Raw genomic sequence first — 13,470 nt, forward strand, 5'->3', positions numbered from 1 at the left:
ACTTTGCTCCATTGTCGTTCCCCTGGGTAATCGCTGTGGGGGCACGAACACTGCATCGCACACCTCTCAGCCCTGCCTCCTCGTGGCTCCTGGTGGCCGTGTCTGCTGGGAGTCCCTTCCCGGTTACAGAAGACGTCTGTGGGGGCCCACGTCCTACGGCGGCACGCAGGTTTTGCCTTGGGGATCCCCCTCTGCTCTGTCCCAGCCCACGTAGTCCAGGCGCGGCTGGCTGGCTGGCGGCAGCCAGGGTTGGGCACGTGCCCCGGGAAGATCAGCGAGTCAGTTCCAGGACGCATGATTCTGGGGCTGCTTCCACGTTGGTGACATGGACTCAGCCAATGAGGGCAGGGTGCGGAGGGGAGAAAGCTCATCTTAGCAACACCTTTTAACCCTTGATCAAGCCAGACCTGAAGTCAGCTGCCCTGACCTCCCAGGTTGTGTTCCTGTCACCTGTAACTGAGGGAGCAGGTGGGGGCGGTGGCACCTGTCTCGCTGGACCCACGCCGGGCAGCAGAGGGGACACCATGACCCTGTCCTGAGAACAGCCTCAGACAAACCCAAATTGAGGGATGTTCTATGAAACATGGAACCAAACTCTTCTGGAATTTCAGTGTGTATTTAGGAAAGGAAGGAGAAAAATAAGTCACAGTGTGAATATTCATCGGAGAAAATACGGTTTTTGCAGAGGCCGGTGAGCCGTCAGTTTAACATTGCTACTTCCGCTCTGGAAGGAGGAGGGAGGGGCTCGAGTGCAGCCGCCACACGTGGGTCTGGTGCTTTGTTACGGGTGTGAGTGGTCCACGCTGCACGCAACCCCGGGATCCCCAGCAGGAGACACAGGTGTGGCTTGGCCCAGGATGAGCGGCTGGCGGGGGTGGGGCCCACACAGACGTGGGGTTGGGGTTGAGAGCCGCTGGCCACGATCAAGATGTGTTTGCATGAAGGGCCGTTGTGCAGAGAACAACAGGGAGTGAGCTCAGGGTCCCCTGTGTGTGGGGGGGTGGGCTGCAGCCGCCGGGTTGGGGGGAGCGCCCCCGAGAAGGGCACCCCTCAGGGGGCATCCAGAGGCCTCTCCAGGCAGATGAGGGCTGGGCCAACATGCCCTCCCCTGAGCTGCCGCGGGGACAGGCCCAGGCAGGTGAGGACCAGGTGCCGCTGTCCCACGTGGACCAGAGCCCGTGCCCCTGCCCCTCATCGCTCGGGACGCCCGGGAAGACCGCAGGGTCGGCAGAGATGCAGGTGCCGTGAGGACCGTGGCCTCCGGGCTCGGGGCCCGTCTGGAGGAAGAGCTCGGGCAAACGCTGCAGCCCCGTGGGTGTAGCCGCAGAGGCTGGGCGCCCGAGCCCTGGGTCCCCTCCCCGGCCCTGCAGGCAGTGTTACCAGCCGGCCGAGGGGCCTGAGCTGCTCTTCCAGCAGCGGGACAGCTGGGAATGGAAGGGGCGGGCTCAGCGGGGAGGTGGCCCTCCCGGGGGAAGCGGCCCAGCCGCTGCGGGCAGCTGCTTCTAAGAGCAAGAGACAGCCAGTCACGTGGTCGCACCGGGAGCGCCTTGCTGTCACTCACCTTGCACGGTCCCAGAAAGGAAGACGGGATGGAAGAGACAGGGCCATGGACTCCAAAGTGTTTGGGATCTAAATCAATACAATGAGCCTCAGAGGCCTCCCAGCTGTCACTCGGGTCAGCCAGTCATGGCTGCGTAACAAGCACCGCAGTGGCAGGTGGCAAGGAGCATTTCCTTCAAATTCCCAAGTGTGAGGTTGCCTGGGCAGGGCCGACCGGCTGGTTCCGGGCTACGGGTTGGCGTCAGCGCCACCACCATGCTGCTTACGCTTCTGGGACCCCCTGGGCCAGACCTCGCCAGGGTGACGGCAAGGGCACGAGGACACGAGCCCGATGCCTACACGCAGTTGCGGTTTTCACCGGGGCCACGTTCACCAAAATCCCATCGGCTAATGGACGAGGAGGGAAAGGGCGCCCACCTCCAGGCCCCCACTCAAGGATGTGGGTAATAAGGCCGCCACACTCGTCACCGGCGAGAGGTGGAATGGTTGGCACCAAACCGTTCATGGCAGAAATATCCATTAGGAGAATCAGTTCTTTTAAGGGGCCCGCTGCCCCTCGGTACGTCAAATGCCAGCGCAAACTGGGGCACAGGGAGGAGCCGTTGGTGGGATCCCCAGCCGCCCGGGGCTGTTCAGGTAGAAAACACGGAGGTCATGAGACGTCCAGCCCTGAGGCCTCAGCTTCTGCCCACAGGGCCGTACGGGGACCAAGATTCCCCACTGGCCAAGCGTCTAGGCGCCAAGCAGGGCCCGGAGCGCTGCAAACCCTGGCCACGGGGCGCCCTGCACTGTCCCCTGCCCGCCAGCCCGCTGCCACCGCCGCGGCGTCACGTAAACGCACCCACGCTAAACACGGAAAGATTGCTTTCCGGGAAAACTGCTGATAGTCGGGACTCCTGCAAAGAGAGCGCTTGAAGGAGACTGGCCTCCCGGATCCATACGACACGTGACAGCTCAGACGTTAATCAATTCTCCACCCTTGAAACGAAAATAGTCTTGATTTATGAAATCCCACAAGTCAGGTCTTTTCCACGCCACCAGCATTGTGAGCAGGGGCGTCCTCTAGGCGGCTCCGCCTGGTGCCAGGCGGCCTTCGGTTGGGCCCGGGACCCTCCTGGGCACGTGCCTTGCCCCAGCCCGCTGGGCGCCGACCTCCAGACGGGGACACGGAGCCCCGGCCGCACCCACAACCCGCGGGTGTAAGGGGGACGCTGCTCCGGGCGCCTCTTCACTGTGGTCTCAGACCCTGTGTGTGCACGTGGCGGTCGGCAGTGGCCCCCAGAGAGACCCCAACCCCAGGGGTCACTACCCAGAAGGTGAGAGGTCACCGGTTGGGGGAAAATCGTTCTCTCCAACCCCATGGACTGGGGACAAACGAGTTTGTTCTGGGCAGTTGATGAAGATCTGTAGAAAACGTTCGCCTCCGCCCATTTTAAACCGTGTAATTATATTCCATCTGCAGTTTCTGGTCACTAGCGCCAGACCCTCAGCTAATTATTTAAATAAGCAATTTGAACCAAAGTTTAGAAGCTTCACGTCACCGTTTACCCAACTCTACCCAACAGATAAAATAATGGGACCTCAGAGGAATTGCTTTATTGCGTTGGGGTGGTGAGTCCTTTCCAAGCACCACAAAAGGAAAGCTTGGTATATTTGACCACATAAAAATTTAAAACAGCCGATGGTTAAAGACACCAAGAACGAAAATGAAAAGCAAATGGCAAACCAAGAGAAAGTGTTTCAATATGTATTACAAATGGTTAATAGCGATCTCCCAAAGTGATACATTTTTAAAGGACGAGTGAGCCCAACTGAAAAATGGGCAAAAGACCTGCACAGGCATTTTTGCAAATTGCCCAGCAGCCGGTGAGCTTGTGACCAACGCTTCGCCTCACTGGAGTCAAGGACAGGCCAGGAGAGCACCAGTGGCACTTAGTTCATCTTCTGTCAATCTGGCAAATAATGCTTTAAGTCATAAAACCATTTCTGGCTGAAGAACAGAGAAAAGGCCCCTCAGGCCCCCTCAGGGTCTTTTCTAAGTTTGCAAGTTTTTTTGTTTTTTGTTTTTTTTTTTTTGAGGATGGGAAGGCCGGGCAAAGGGGTGCATTTGGACACAATGAACCAAAATCCCAATATAATTCATAGAAATACGTCCTAAAAAATACGTTCCTGCGTGAAGATTTGCATGCAAGGATGGTCACCACGTATGACCGCTGAATCTGGAACCAGCCCGCGTGCACCTGGGAGAATGAAGCCACCGGAAGTGCTGTGGAACATGTATCGACAGGGAGTGTGACCACGAGCACGGCCGAGAGTCACAGACACAGTGGGCAGGTGCGAACACCGTTTGGAAGGGAGGAGTGAAGCGTCGCATGCGCAGATGGTCAAGGCACGTGGACAGTGGCCGTCCCGGCAAATCTCTCAGGTGACCAAAGGGCCTCCGTAGCCCTCCCGCAGGTCGGAAGAGGTTACAAGACAGGCCGGCCAGTTTCCTCGCGCTCCTGCAGATGCTCCTCTGTCCGTTCCCACTGGCTTTGTTCTGCAGATCATGTTCGGTGCAGTTATTTGGGATCGTAGCGCAAAGAGGCAGGCCCTTGAACAGACACGGGATGGCAAATGCAGGGGAGAAAGACGGGCACATCCTCTCGCTGCCGGTTGTCGTAACAGAGGCGGAAAGAGCCCGGGAGCTGCGGTGAGACAAGTCACGATATTTCCCTTGCAATGAAAACTGGTGTTTTTTTTTTTTTTAAGGCGATGCCGGCGATGGAGAGGCAGAGGACACGGATGAAGACTGGACGCGTGGCACGGCGCCCTCGGCTTTGGCCCGGGCTCCACACCCACCAGTGGTGGACGCAGGGGAAGCCCCGAACCTCCTGGTTCCGCCCTGACCCGAAACATCGGACAGATGGCCGTGGCCGCCCCGTTGGCTTCACAGCCTGAGGGGCCGCCTCCGAAGCTCTCCGTGGACACTCGCGCTGCGGTTAACCTCGGTGTCGTTGCTGTGTTCATTCAACACCAGCACCGCCTCCCTCCGAGGGAACCCTGCTTGTGCGCCTGACGCAAATGCAGCCGAACTGCATGCCCGTCCCGGAGCCGCCACTCCTGCTGCGTCTTGTTCCCCCGGGAAGTGCACGCGTGGGTTCACCGGTGCACCTGCTCCCGTGGGCAGCGGGCGGCGCCGTCCCTAACAGCCCCAAGCTGGTTACAGCCCCGCTGCTCATGAACAACTGCTTGGTAAATTGTATGTTTGTACAACGGCAAAGAACCAGGCTTCAGTTGTGCGCAACGACCCACAGGAATCTCCTGAACAGCGTCACACGCAGGAAGCCTGAGCACGACGTGAGCACCGGCAGGTCCTCCCACATAAAGTACAAAGCGGGCAAAGCCGGGAGCCAGTGTGGCAGTTCCTGGCGGAGTCAACCGCACGGGCGCCGTCTGGTCCCGCTGTCCTGCGCGGTAGCAGCCCCAGCGGGATGCGCGCAGGTCCTGGAAGAGCATCCGCACGCGCCCCTGCACGGCAGCGCCGTTCACCGCAGCCGGAGGCAGAGGCCACCCCGCGGCCCGTCCACACGGGAGGAGAGAAGCGAAACGCAGCCCGTCCCTACGATGCAGCGTGATGTAGCCTTAGAATGACAGGCCACGACATGGTGAAGCTGGACAACACTTTTTTTTTTTTAAAGATTTTATTTATTCATTCACGAGAGACCCAGAGAGAGAAGCAGAGACACAGGCAGAGGGAGAAGCAGGCTCCCTGCAGGGAGCCCGATGCAGGACTGGATCCTGCGACCCCCGGGGTCACGGCCTGGGCTGAAGGCAGGTGCTCAACCGCTGAGCCCCCCAGGGATCCCCTGGAGGACGTTCTTGTACGTGAAGCTGCCCAAACACGAAAGGACAAATGCCGTGTGTTTCCAGGCTCCCGAGGTCACAGAGCAAGGTCACCTTCCAGGCACAGCCCTCGGGGGAGCCCGAGGCTCCTGAGCTCAGCACCGTGAAGCCCAGCACCCCTGCTCGGCGCCCGTGCTCTGGGTGCTGGGCCTCCCCTTGCCCACGTGCCCACCAGTGTGCGCCTGCAGACCCCAGCAGGGGTGCCCGGGGCCCTGTGGCTGTGGGAGCCGGGGAGGCCCAGGGCAGGACCCCAGCCTGTCCCTCGCAGCAAGCCCTGAGCCCTGGCTTGCCAGTGAGGCCCTGCGCCCCCGAGACTCCAGCTCCTTCCTCAACGGAGCCCCCTGTTCAGGGGCAGCCTCCCCCCTGGGACCCTTTTCGGGACGGGAAGGAAGGGACGGGGAGCTCAGCCCTGGCCGCTGCCTGGCCTGCCCCAGGCCCTGGGCTGCTTCTGGGGGCCCCGCCACGGCTGGCCGGCCGCTTTCCTCACCTTCCCGAGTGTCCTCTGCCTTCTCCGACCTCAGCTGCGTCCCCTCGGGGTCCCTGCCCCTCGTCAGCGGGCACGTCGCACAGCGATGCAGTGTCTCCAGGGCCCCTGCTGACTTTGCTGGGAAGGGAAGTCCACCTGCAGACGGCAGGTGGTCACACTGGCACCTCCCTGCGCCCCACGGTCTCATGTGTCCACCGGCTTCTTCTCCCACGGAGGGTGCGGCCAGGGCCGTGGGGGCCACAGCGAATCCGAGGCCTCCTGCTCTGGGTCCCAGAGATGCCACGCCGGGCGCTGGGGAGGGCTCCTGGCCGCGCTCACGCTCTCTCCTCTGCCGCCCTCTCCTGGCCCAGGGAGGCGAGGCCCCGGGGGCGCGGGCAGGAGGGATGCATCTGCTGGGTTCTCTGTGCCATCGGCCGGTGTGGCAGGGACAGAGCAGCAAACTGTAAAAGACGACGTGACTTCGGCATTCGAGCTAGGGAATCCGAGGCTGTGGGGGGAGCAGGGCACCCGTGCAGGGCTGACGGAAGGTTCTGGAGCTTCCGGGACAGGCGGGGCCAGGAGAGACAATGAGGAGGGTGTTGCCACCAGACTCAGTGCGCTGCTGTGGAGGAGCCCAGCCCACAGGCCCGCGGCCAAGGGTCAGGACTGCTCTGGGCGTCGCTGCGCCTGACGTGACCGGTTACAGCCCTGGGCGCCGCCCCCTTGGCGGCCTCCAGGACGTGCACCACCAGGTTCCAGGCCCGGTGACTGCGGCAGGTGGCATGAGAGGCACGAGTCTGCCGCGGTCATCCAGCAGCACCTGCAGAGCGCACGCACCCCAGCCCCGCCCAGGCCGTGATGCTGTCACCGGGACGCCCACACTGGCCTGGATCACGTGGGGGCAGCACGGGCGTCTGCGTAGACGGCATCCGGTTCTCGCTGCAGCAGCGTGACTCACGGGCCAACGAGGTCCCTTTCTTAGGAACCAGGGAAGTGCCCCAAGAGAAGGGCTCTGTATGGAGACGCGGGGCCGGGGCCGGGCCTGCACAGGACGTCCCCTCCACGGTGGCCGGGAGGCTGCCACGCTCCTGGGGCAGGTCCCCACCCGGCTCCGCGGCCAGCGGCGGGGGCCTCCCCTCCCTGCGTCGACCACAGTGGTGGCCTGTGGGGCAGCAGGTGTCCCCTGGGACGCAGGGATGTGCATCGTGAGAGCGGGCCTGGGAAGAGCGCGGACGCCAGCGAGGACCGGGCCGATGTCTGCCTTCCTCTGCATCTCACACGGTCGGAAGGGCAGTGTTGACGCGCGGGGAAGAGTTCGGACCGTCCGCGGCCCACCTGGATGGGCCCCGCGAGGGCGGCTGGAGCGCGGGGAGGGGCGGGTGGGCACCTGGGCGACACAGGTGCTCAGGAGCCGGGGGCGGGAACAGGCCTAGAAGGGCCGGTCTGAGCAGCAGGGGGGACGGACACCAGGTCAGCACCAACCTTCGCGATGCTGGCAACAGGCGGAAACAAAAGCAAACCCAGGGGATAAACCCGTGGCTTCTTTTTCTTTCTTTTTTTAAAATGATTTTATTTATTTGAGAGAGAGAGAGAGAGAGCAAGGGGAGGGACAGGGGTAGGTGAGAGGCAGACGCCCTGCGGAGAGGGAGCCTGATGCAGGACTCGATCCCAGGACCCCCGAGATCACGACCTGAGCAGAAGGCAGGCGCTTTGCCGACAGAGCCCCCCAGGCCCCCACACCATGTTTTTTTTTTTTTTTAATGTTTCTCAGTGGGTTGAGCATGTGACTTGATTTCGGCTCCGGTCATGATCTCAGGGTCGTGAGGTCGAGTCCCCACGTTGGGTTCCATGTGGACTCCACACCGAGCAGGGAGCTTGCTGGAGACTCTCCCCTTACTGCTCCCCACCCCCCTGCATCTAGCTCTCATAAATAAATAAATAAATAAATAAATAAATAAATAAATAAATAATAAAGATAATAAATGTTTCCTTTTTTTAGGCAAGAATGAGGCATTTCTGCTCCTTTCTGGTGTGGACTGTGGGGTGTCCTGCATGGCTAGTCCTGTGGGTTGGGCAGCGCGGTGGGGAAGGGCTGTGAGCGACCAGGACCTCGCGGCCCCGTGGGTGAGCTTGTGAACAAACCCCCGTACGTGTGCCCGAGGACGCACCAGGAGGAGCGGGGAAAGCCACCTTGTTTCTCGATGACCTGGCGTTGGGGCCGTGGGAAGGGCTTCCATGGGCCACGGGCACCCATAGGGACGCAGGAGGGCCGGGGTGCCCCAGCAGACGCACTTCGGACGCGACTCAGCCCTTGCCACCCGATCCCTTTGCAGCCTGTTCACGCGGAGCCTGGACCAAGCCCGGGACAGCGGGCCCTGTGCCTCAGTTGCCCCATCCACCCGGAGCTACCTGGCCACAGGTGAACGGGGGCGGGGCCAGAGGTCGGGCTGCACTGCCGCCCCGCAAAGACCCAGGAGTTTCCCAGGAAGGGTTTAGGCTTGTTCAAGTTTTTCGCCCCAGCTCTGGGTGACACTCCCGGTGAAACCACGGTGATCCCCGATGACCTACTGTTTCCTGAGCACGCAAGCAAATGGACTCTGAGTCATGCCGGGGTCACCATGCCCTTGTAAGTGGCCTTGATGTGAGGGTGCTGAGGCCAAGCCCGGCCCCTCCCCCAGGGCGTCCCTTGGTCAGGGCCCTAGTGGCTCCGAAGCGCCCCCAGCTGGGGAAATGCCCTGCGCAGGGGGGTGGGGGGCTGCCCACCCTGCAGGGGGGTGGCCTTCCTCCTTCCTCCTCCCTCCTCCCTCCCGTCGCTCGGGCTGGGGGCCACGGGGGGCCACAGAGGAGGGGTTGGCAGCGTCCCCTCCAGGCGGGGCGGTCGGTGGCACCAGCCCTGCTGTTCACCTGGAATTCTCTGTAGGGTTTCGTGAAAGGCCTGCAGCCATCGTGCGGGGACCGTGGCCAGCCCCACCCTCTCCTCCGCAGGGCAGGTGCCGGCCGCGCTCCCACCCTCCGCGGACAAGCCCACGGCCAGGCCTCGTCGTGGTGCGGGAAAGCTCCGGGGTTGGTCTGCGACTCGGCCTCTGCGCCCGGAGGAGCCCAGGCCCCTGAGGTACGACGGAGCCCGTGTGTAACGTTACGTGAAGTACGAAATATTAATCTCCACAAGATGTTCTATTTAATCCAAAGAGCCGCAAGGTCTCACGCCCACGCGGCATCTGACGAGACCCTCTCCTCTTCTGCGTCTTCAGACTCCCGCGTGTGGCACCGCGCAGCACGCCGCGCCTCACCCACTAAGGTGTTACCAGGAATCGTTGACTGGACTTAAACCCCATAAAGTTCACAGTCCAAAGAGGACGTTCACGCACCTAACTTAGTCCAAACATCCTTAAAAGTCTTCAGTAACCGAACAGAGTGTCATTAAGATTTTAAAATCTAACTTGATTAAACTTAAAATTTTAAATCTTAAATCTGCTGGATGGGGCCGGGGTTCCCAAGGCCATGTTGCCAAGCCCCGCCTGCGGGCAGCCCACCTGGGTCGACGGCAAGAGGTGACCCTGTTGGTGGCCGAGGGACAAGCAAGGACCGCATGCTACGAGGGCGCGCGAGCGTGACGTCCAGCCCTGGGCTCGCGCTGCTTTGTCACAGCGGCAACAGGAAGCTGGCTCGAGGGCGTGGGAAGGAGCGTGGGCCCCGCCGCGGGGAGGTCCCGGGAGCGTGGACGGCCGGAGCGGGGAGGAGAGTCTGTGACCCTGCGCAGGCGTGGACGGCGGCCCCAGGGCGGCCCAGGGTGTGTGCGCCCCAACCCCCGGGGCACGGCCTGGCCGCGGCGCTCTGGGCCCTTCTACAGCCGGGGGGTGGGGGGGCGGAGGCGGGGTGCCTGGCCTCGGGCGGGGCTGGTGGCGGAGCCGCGGGGGCACTGACACGTCACCACGGGGCGGACTCGGGAGCGCACCTCAGTCGGCAGCTTTGTCTCTCAGGACCCAACTTGGCCTCGAAGCTCCTCGCTCGGGGCTGTCTGGTGGGGTTGGGTCGGGTCGGGTGGGATCAGGTGGGCTCAAATGGACTCAGGGGGGTCAGAGGTTCAGGTGGGTTCAGGGGGCCAGGTGGGGTCAGGGGGGTCCGGTTGGTTGGGTAGGGTCAGGTGGGGTTGGGTGGGCTCAGGGGGGGTCAGGTGGTGGGTGGGGTCAGGTGGGGTCAGGTGGGATCAGGTGAGGTCAGGTAGGTTGGGTAGGGTCAGGTGGGGCCAGGGAGGTCAGGGGGGTCAGGTGGAATCAGGTGGGGTCAGGTGGAGTCAAGTGGAGTCAGGTGGGCTCAGGTGGGCTCAGGTGGGCTCAGGGGCTTAGGTGGGCTCAGCGGGGTCAGGTGGGGATGGAACCAGGTAGGGTCAAGTGGGGTCAGGGAGGTCAGGTGGGTTGGGTAGGGTCAGGTGGGGTCAGGTGGACTCAGGGGGTTTGGGTGGAGTCGGGTGGGGTCAGGTGGCCTCGGGGGCTTGGGTGGGCTCGGGTGGGGTCAGGGGGGCCAGGTGGGGTCAGGGGGTCAGGTAGGGTCAGGTGGGGTCAGGGAAGTTAGGGGGGTCAGAGGGGTCAGGTGGAGTCAGGAGGGGTCAGGTGGGCTCAGGTGGGGTCAGGTGGGGTCAGGGGGTGAGGTGGGTTAGGTAGGGTCAGGTGGGGTAAGGTGGAGTCAGGTGGGCTCAGGTGGGCTCAGGTGGGCTCAGGGGCTTGGGTGGGCTCAGATGGGCTCAGCGGGGTCAGGTGGGGGTGGAGTCAGGTGGGGTCAGGGGTGCTCCGGTGGGGTTGGGCGGGGTCCGGCAGGGTCCAGCGGGGTCTGGAGGTCGGGGTGTCCGCAGCCGGGCTCCTCAGGAGCAGGTGCCGTCAGAGCTGAGCTGTGCAGACGCCTCAGTGGCTCCTCTGGCGCGGCGGGGCATCACCGTGTGTGGCTGTGACACCCACGCAGGCGCGACCCCCCAACCAGCGACCGGGAGCACGTCCCCTCCTTCATCAGAGAGCAGGAAGAGGGGGCGCCCACGTCCAGCTCCGGTTCCCGCAGAGGCGGGTGGCGACCCTTCGCGGGCTGGCGCTGTCCGTTGTGCACGCCCGTCCCGGAGCCCCCGGCCTGGCCCACGGCGCCCGCCGTTCCCACGTATTTACCCCCCGCTTCACCTGTGGCCGGCGCGCACCTGAGTAGCAGGTGCTCTGACGGGGAAGTTTGCCGAGGGGGGCAGGGCAGGGGCGGGGCCCCGGTGTGAGTTTTAGACGTTTTGGGGGGTCCTGGGCTTTCCCGAGCTCTCTGGAAGGAGTCCACGTGTCTGCACCCACGGCCGAGAGTCGGCGCATCCCGCGGAGGCCGCCGGAGGCTCAGGGGACCGGCCGCAGCAGAGGCCACCTGGGGCTGGTGGCCTCGTCGCGGGCGGAGACCCGCCGGGAAACTTGTGGCTCCCCCTGGCCGAGGCGGGACCGCCCCTGCTTCCGCCCCTGCTTCCGCCGGTACATTTCCAGGGCTGAAATGTGCCTGTCGGGGGGGCAGGAAGGACGGGGCGCTCGCAGCTCTGCCGCCAGAAGTGCCGGCGCCCGCGCAGGATCCGGGCCATGACTCAGCACAGGAGGGGGGCGGGGGGGCCACCGTCCCACATGTACCCAGAGCCTCGTCGGGGGTGCAGGGCGCACGGGCCACACCCTGCCTTCGGACCAAGTGCGTCTCTGGCCACCTGTGAGTGGCAGTGACCAGGTCCAGAATGTTCCAGGGAGGAGGCCCCAGGGCCAAGGACTCAGGACCCTGGCCGAGGGTGGCAGAGAGGGCAGCGAGACGTGACTCCTTCCCAGTTCCCCTCTGGGGGAAGGTCCAGGGCCAGTGTCAGGTGAGGCAGGCTCCTCTCCGCCCGACGGTTTCGGTTTTGTGACTCGCTGTGCAGGCGGGCGGTGGCCGCGGGGCTGGGCCCTGCCCACTTCCCCAGGTGAACCCCGAGCCAGACCGAAGCAGAAGTACACTGCGCTCAGTGAGGTCGCCCTTGTCTGCCTTCAGGGGCTCGGCAAGAGGTGACTTCCTGCCTGGGCTGCGGGCCCCGCGTGCAGAGGGACAGGAAGTGGGGTGGGGTGCAGGTGGGAGACGCCGGGACTCCGCGTGTGGCTCAACGGCTCCCCTTCCCCTGGCCTGGCACCCACAGGGGCTGCCGGGGCCGAAGCCGGGCCCTGGCCCCTGTTCCCTCGGCCCGTGCTGGCCCCCCCCCCCAGACAGGGGCTCAGCCCCAGAAGCGCCCCTAAGCGAGCCTCCTATGAAACCTCCGGGCAATTCTGCATTTGGATATTTCTTTTTTGCATTTGGCTATTTTTAAGGGAAGTTCTTTATTATCGGAATATGTCACTATCACAAAAGGGAAATGCCCTCCCAAACCACACTGCTTCCGGCTCCATCGAAAAAGAGCAGATGATGCCAGCGCGGTGCGCGGAGGGCCCAGCAAGGCCGCCCCTCCAGATAGGAGCGCCCGTCCTCCCGCCAGCGCCCGGACACATGCCCTGAGACCAGGCATGCAGAGGCCCCAGCCTTGACTTCCTTCTCAGAAATGAGGTCAAAGAACATTTAATGCAAATCCCCATCTTATGAGCTGTTTTCCCATTTCCCGGTCGCTGCCTGCGATACGGAGCGGAAGCACCGCAAGCGCGCGCCCCGGCCGCGGATGGAGCGGAGCCAGGCCGTTGTCCGGGACTGCGAGGGCAGCAGGCCAGCCACCGAGGGGCAGTGCCTGGGCCAGCGAGCATTTCCCGCCCCGCCGAGCACAATGGAATGCCACTGTGTTCACTCCACGGTTTGGAGCTTAATGTTGCCCCAAACTGACACTGAACAGAACACAACAATGAAAAGCCAGTCCCGGGCGGGCCGCCCTCCTGCCCACCCCGCCGCGGTGCCCAGGACGGCAGCTGCTGGAATGCATTTCCTTGTGGGCCTGGTCCCGCCAAGGGTGTGGTCGGCGCAGGAAAGCAGGGCCGAGGGACGGAAGGAGGGGGCCGGCCACCCTGCTGTGACCAAGGGCAGGATCGTGAAGTGGGGTGTCCAGAGGCCAGAAAGACCGTGTCCCAGCCCCCCTTCCTTCCCAGTCTCCTCCCCGCCAGCCCCGCACGCAGGGCCCCAGCCCTGATCTGGGATAAATGCCACCTGTCACAGGTAACATCCCATTTTTCACCTCCGGGCCCGACTCCCCCCCGCAGCCCAGAGCTGCGTGTCCAACTTCTGACCTACCACCGTCGCCACCACCACCTTGATCATCACAGTTTCCCTATACAGCCGGGGGGGGCCCAGGACCCAGAGCCCCCCACCCCCGGAGACCTGAACAGAAGGAAGTCAACATCTCCCAGCCCGTGTAGAGATATAATTAATGAGGTTTATAAGGAAAATATTTATTAACACTCTTGGGGTTTTTCCATTTCCCTGATCTGAGGCAACCAGCTATGAGTCACTCATCACTAGAGGTTGAGTTAAGCAGGCCGGGCAGCCCCAGCCTCACTCAGCCAAGCGTGTAGCCTGCCGTCCGAACCCCACCCCGCGCAGCTGCCCCACATGGGCTC

The 13,470-nt window shown here is 63.2% G+C and overlaps 1 protein-coding gene and 1 long non-coding RNA gene across 9 annotated transcripts; one reads left to right on the forward strand and one right to left on the reverse strand.

Annotated features, from left to right (window-relative positions):
- Positions 1-2,824: 2,824 nt before the first annotated feature.
- Positions 2,825-9,374, forward strand: LOC144298672 (uncharacterized). Of its 8 annotated transcripts, XM_077873834.1 has the most exons (5): positions 2,825-7,192; positions 7,911-8,035; positions 8,245-8,330; positions 8,432-8,537; positions 8,832-9,374. In XM_077873834.1, the coding sequence occupies exon 1, from the start codon at positions 5,456-5,458 to the stop codon at positions 6,500-6,502; it is 1,047 nt and encodes a 348-aa protein (XP_077729960.1). In that variant the 5' UTR covers positions 2,825-5,455; the 3' UTR covers positions 6,503-7,192; positions 7,911-8,035; positions 8,245-8,330; positions 8,432-8,537; positions 8,832-9,374. The 8 variants fall into 8 exon arrangements, with proteins under 8 accessions (XP_077729960.1, XP_077729954.1, XP_077729957.1 ...); XM_077873828.1 differs by having other exon boundaries at positions 2,825-7,206; positions 7,916-8,035; positions 8,245-8,537; XM_077873831.1 differs by having other exon boundaries at positions 7,911-8,537; positions 8,832-9,056; positions 9,163-9,374.
- Positions 3,142-9,995, reverse strand: LOC144298674 (uncharacterized). The gene is made up of 2 exons (XR_013365618.1): positions 5,933-9,995; positions 3,142-5,161 (listed from the first exon to the last, which is right to left on the reverse strand). It is a non-coding gene; the product is annotated as an uncharacterized LOC144298674 (long non-coding RNA).
- Between the last annotated feature and the right edge of the window lie 3,475 nt (positions 9,996-13,470).

This window comes from Canis aureus, chromosome 26, assembly GCF_053574225.1.
Source record: "Canis aureus isolate CA01 chromosome 26, VMU_Caureus_v.1.0, whole genome shotgun sequence".
NCBI classification, from domain to species: Eukaryota; Metazoa; Chordata; class Mammalia; order Carnivora; family Canidae; genus Canis; species Canis aureus.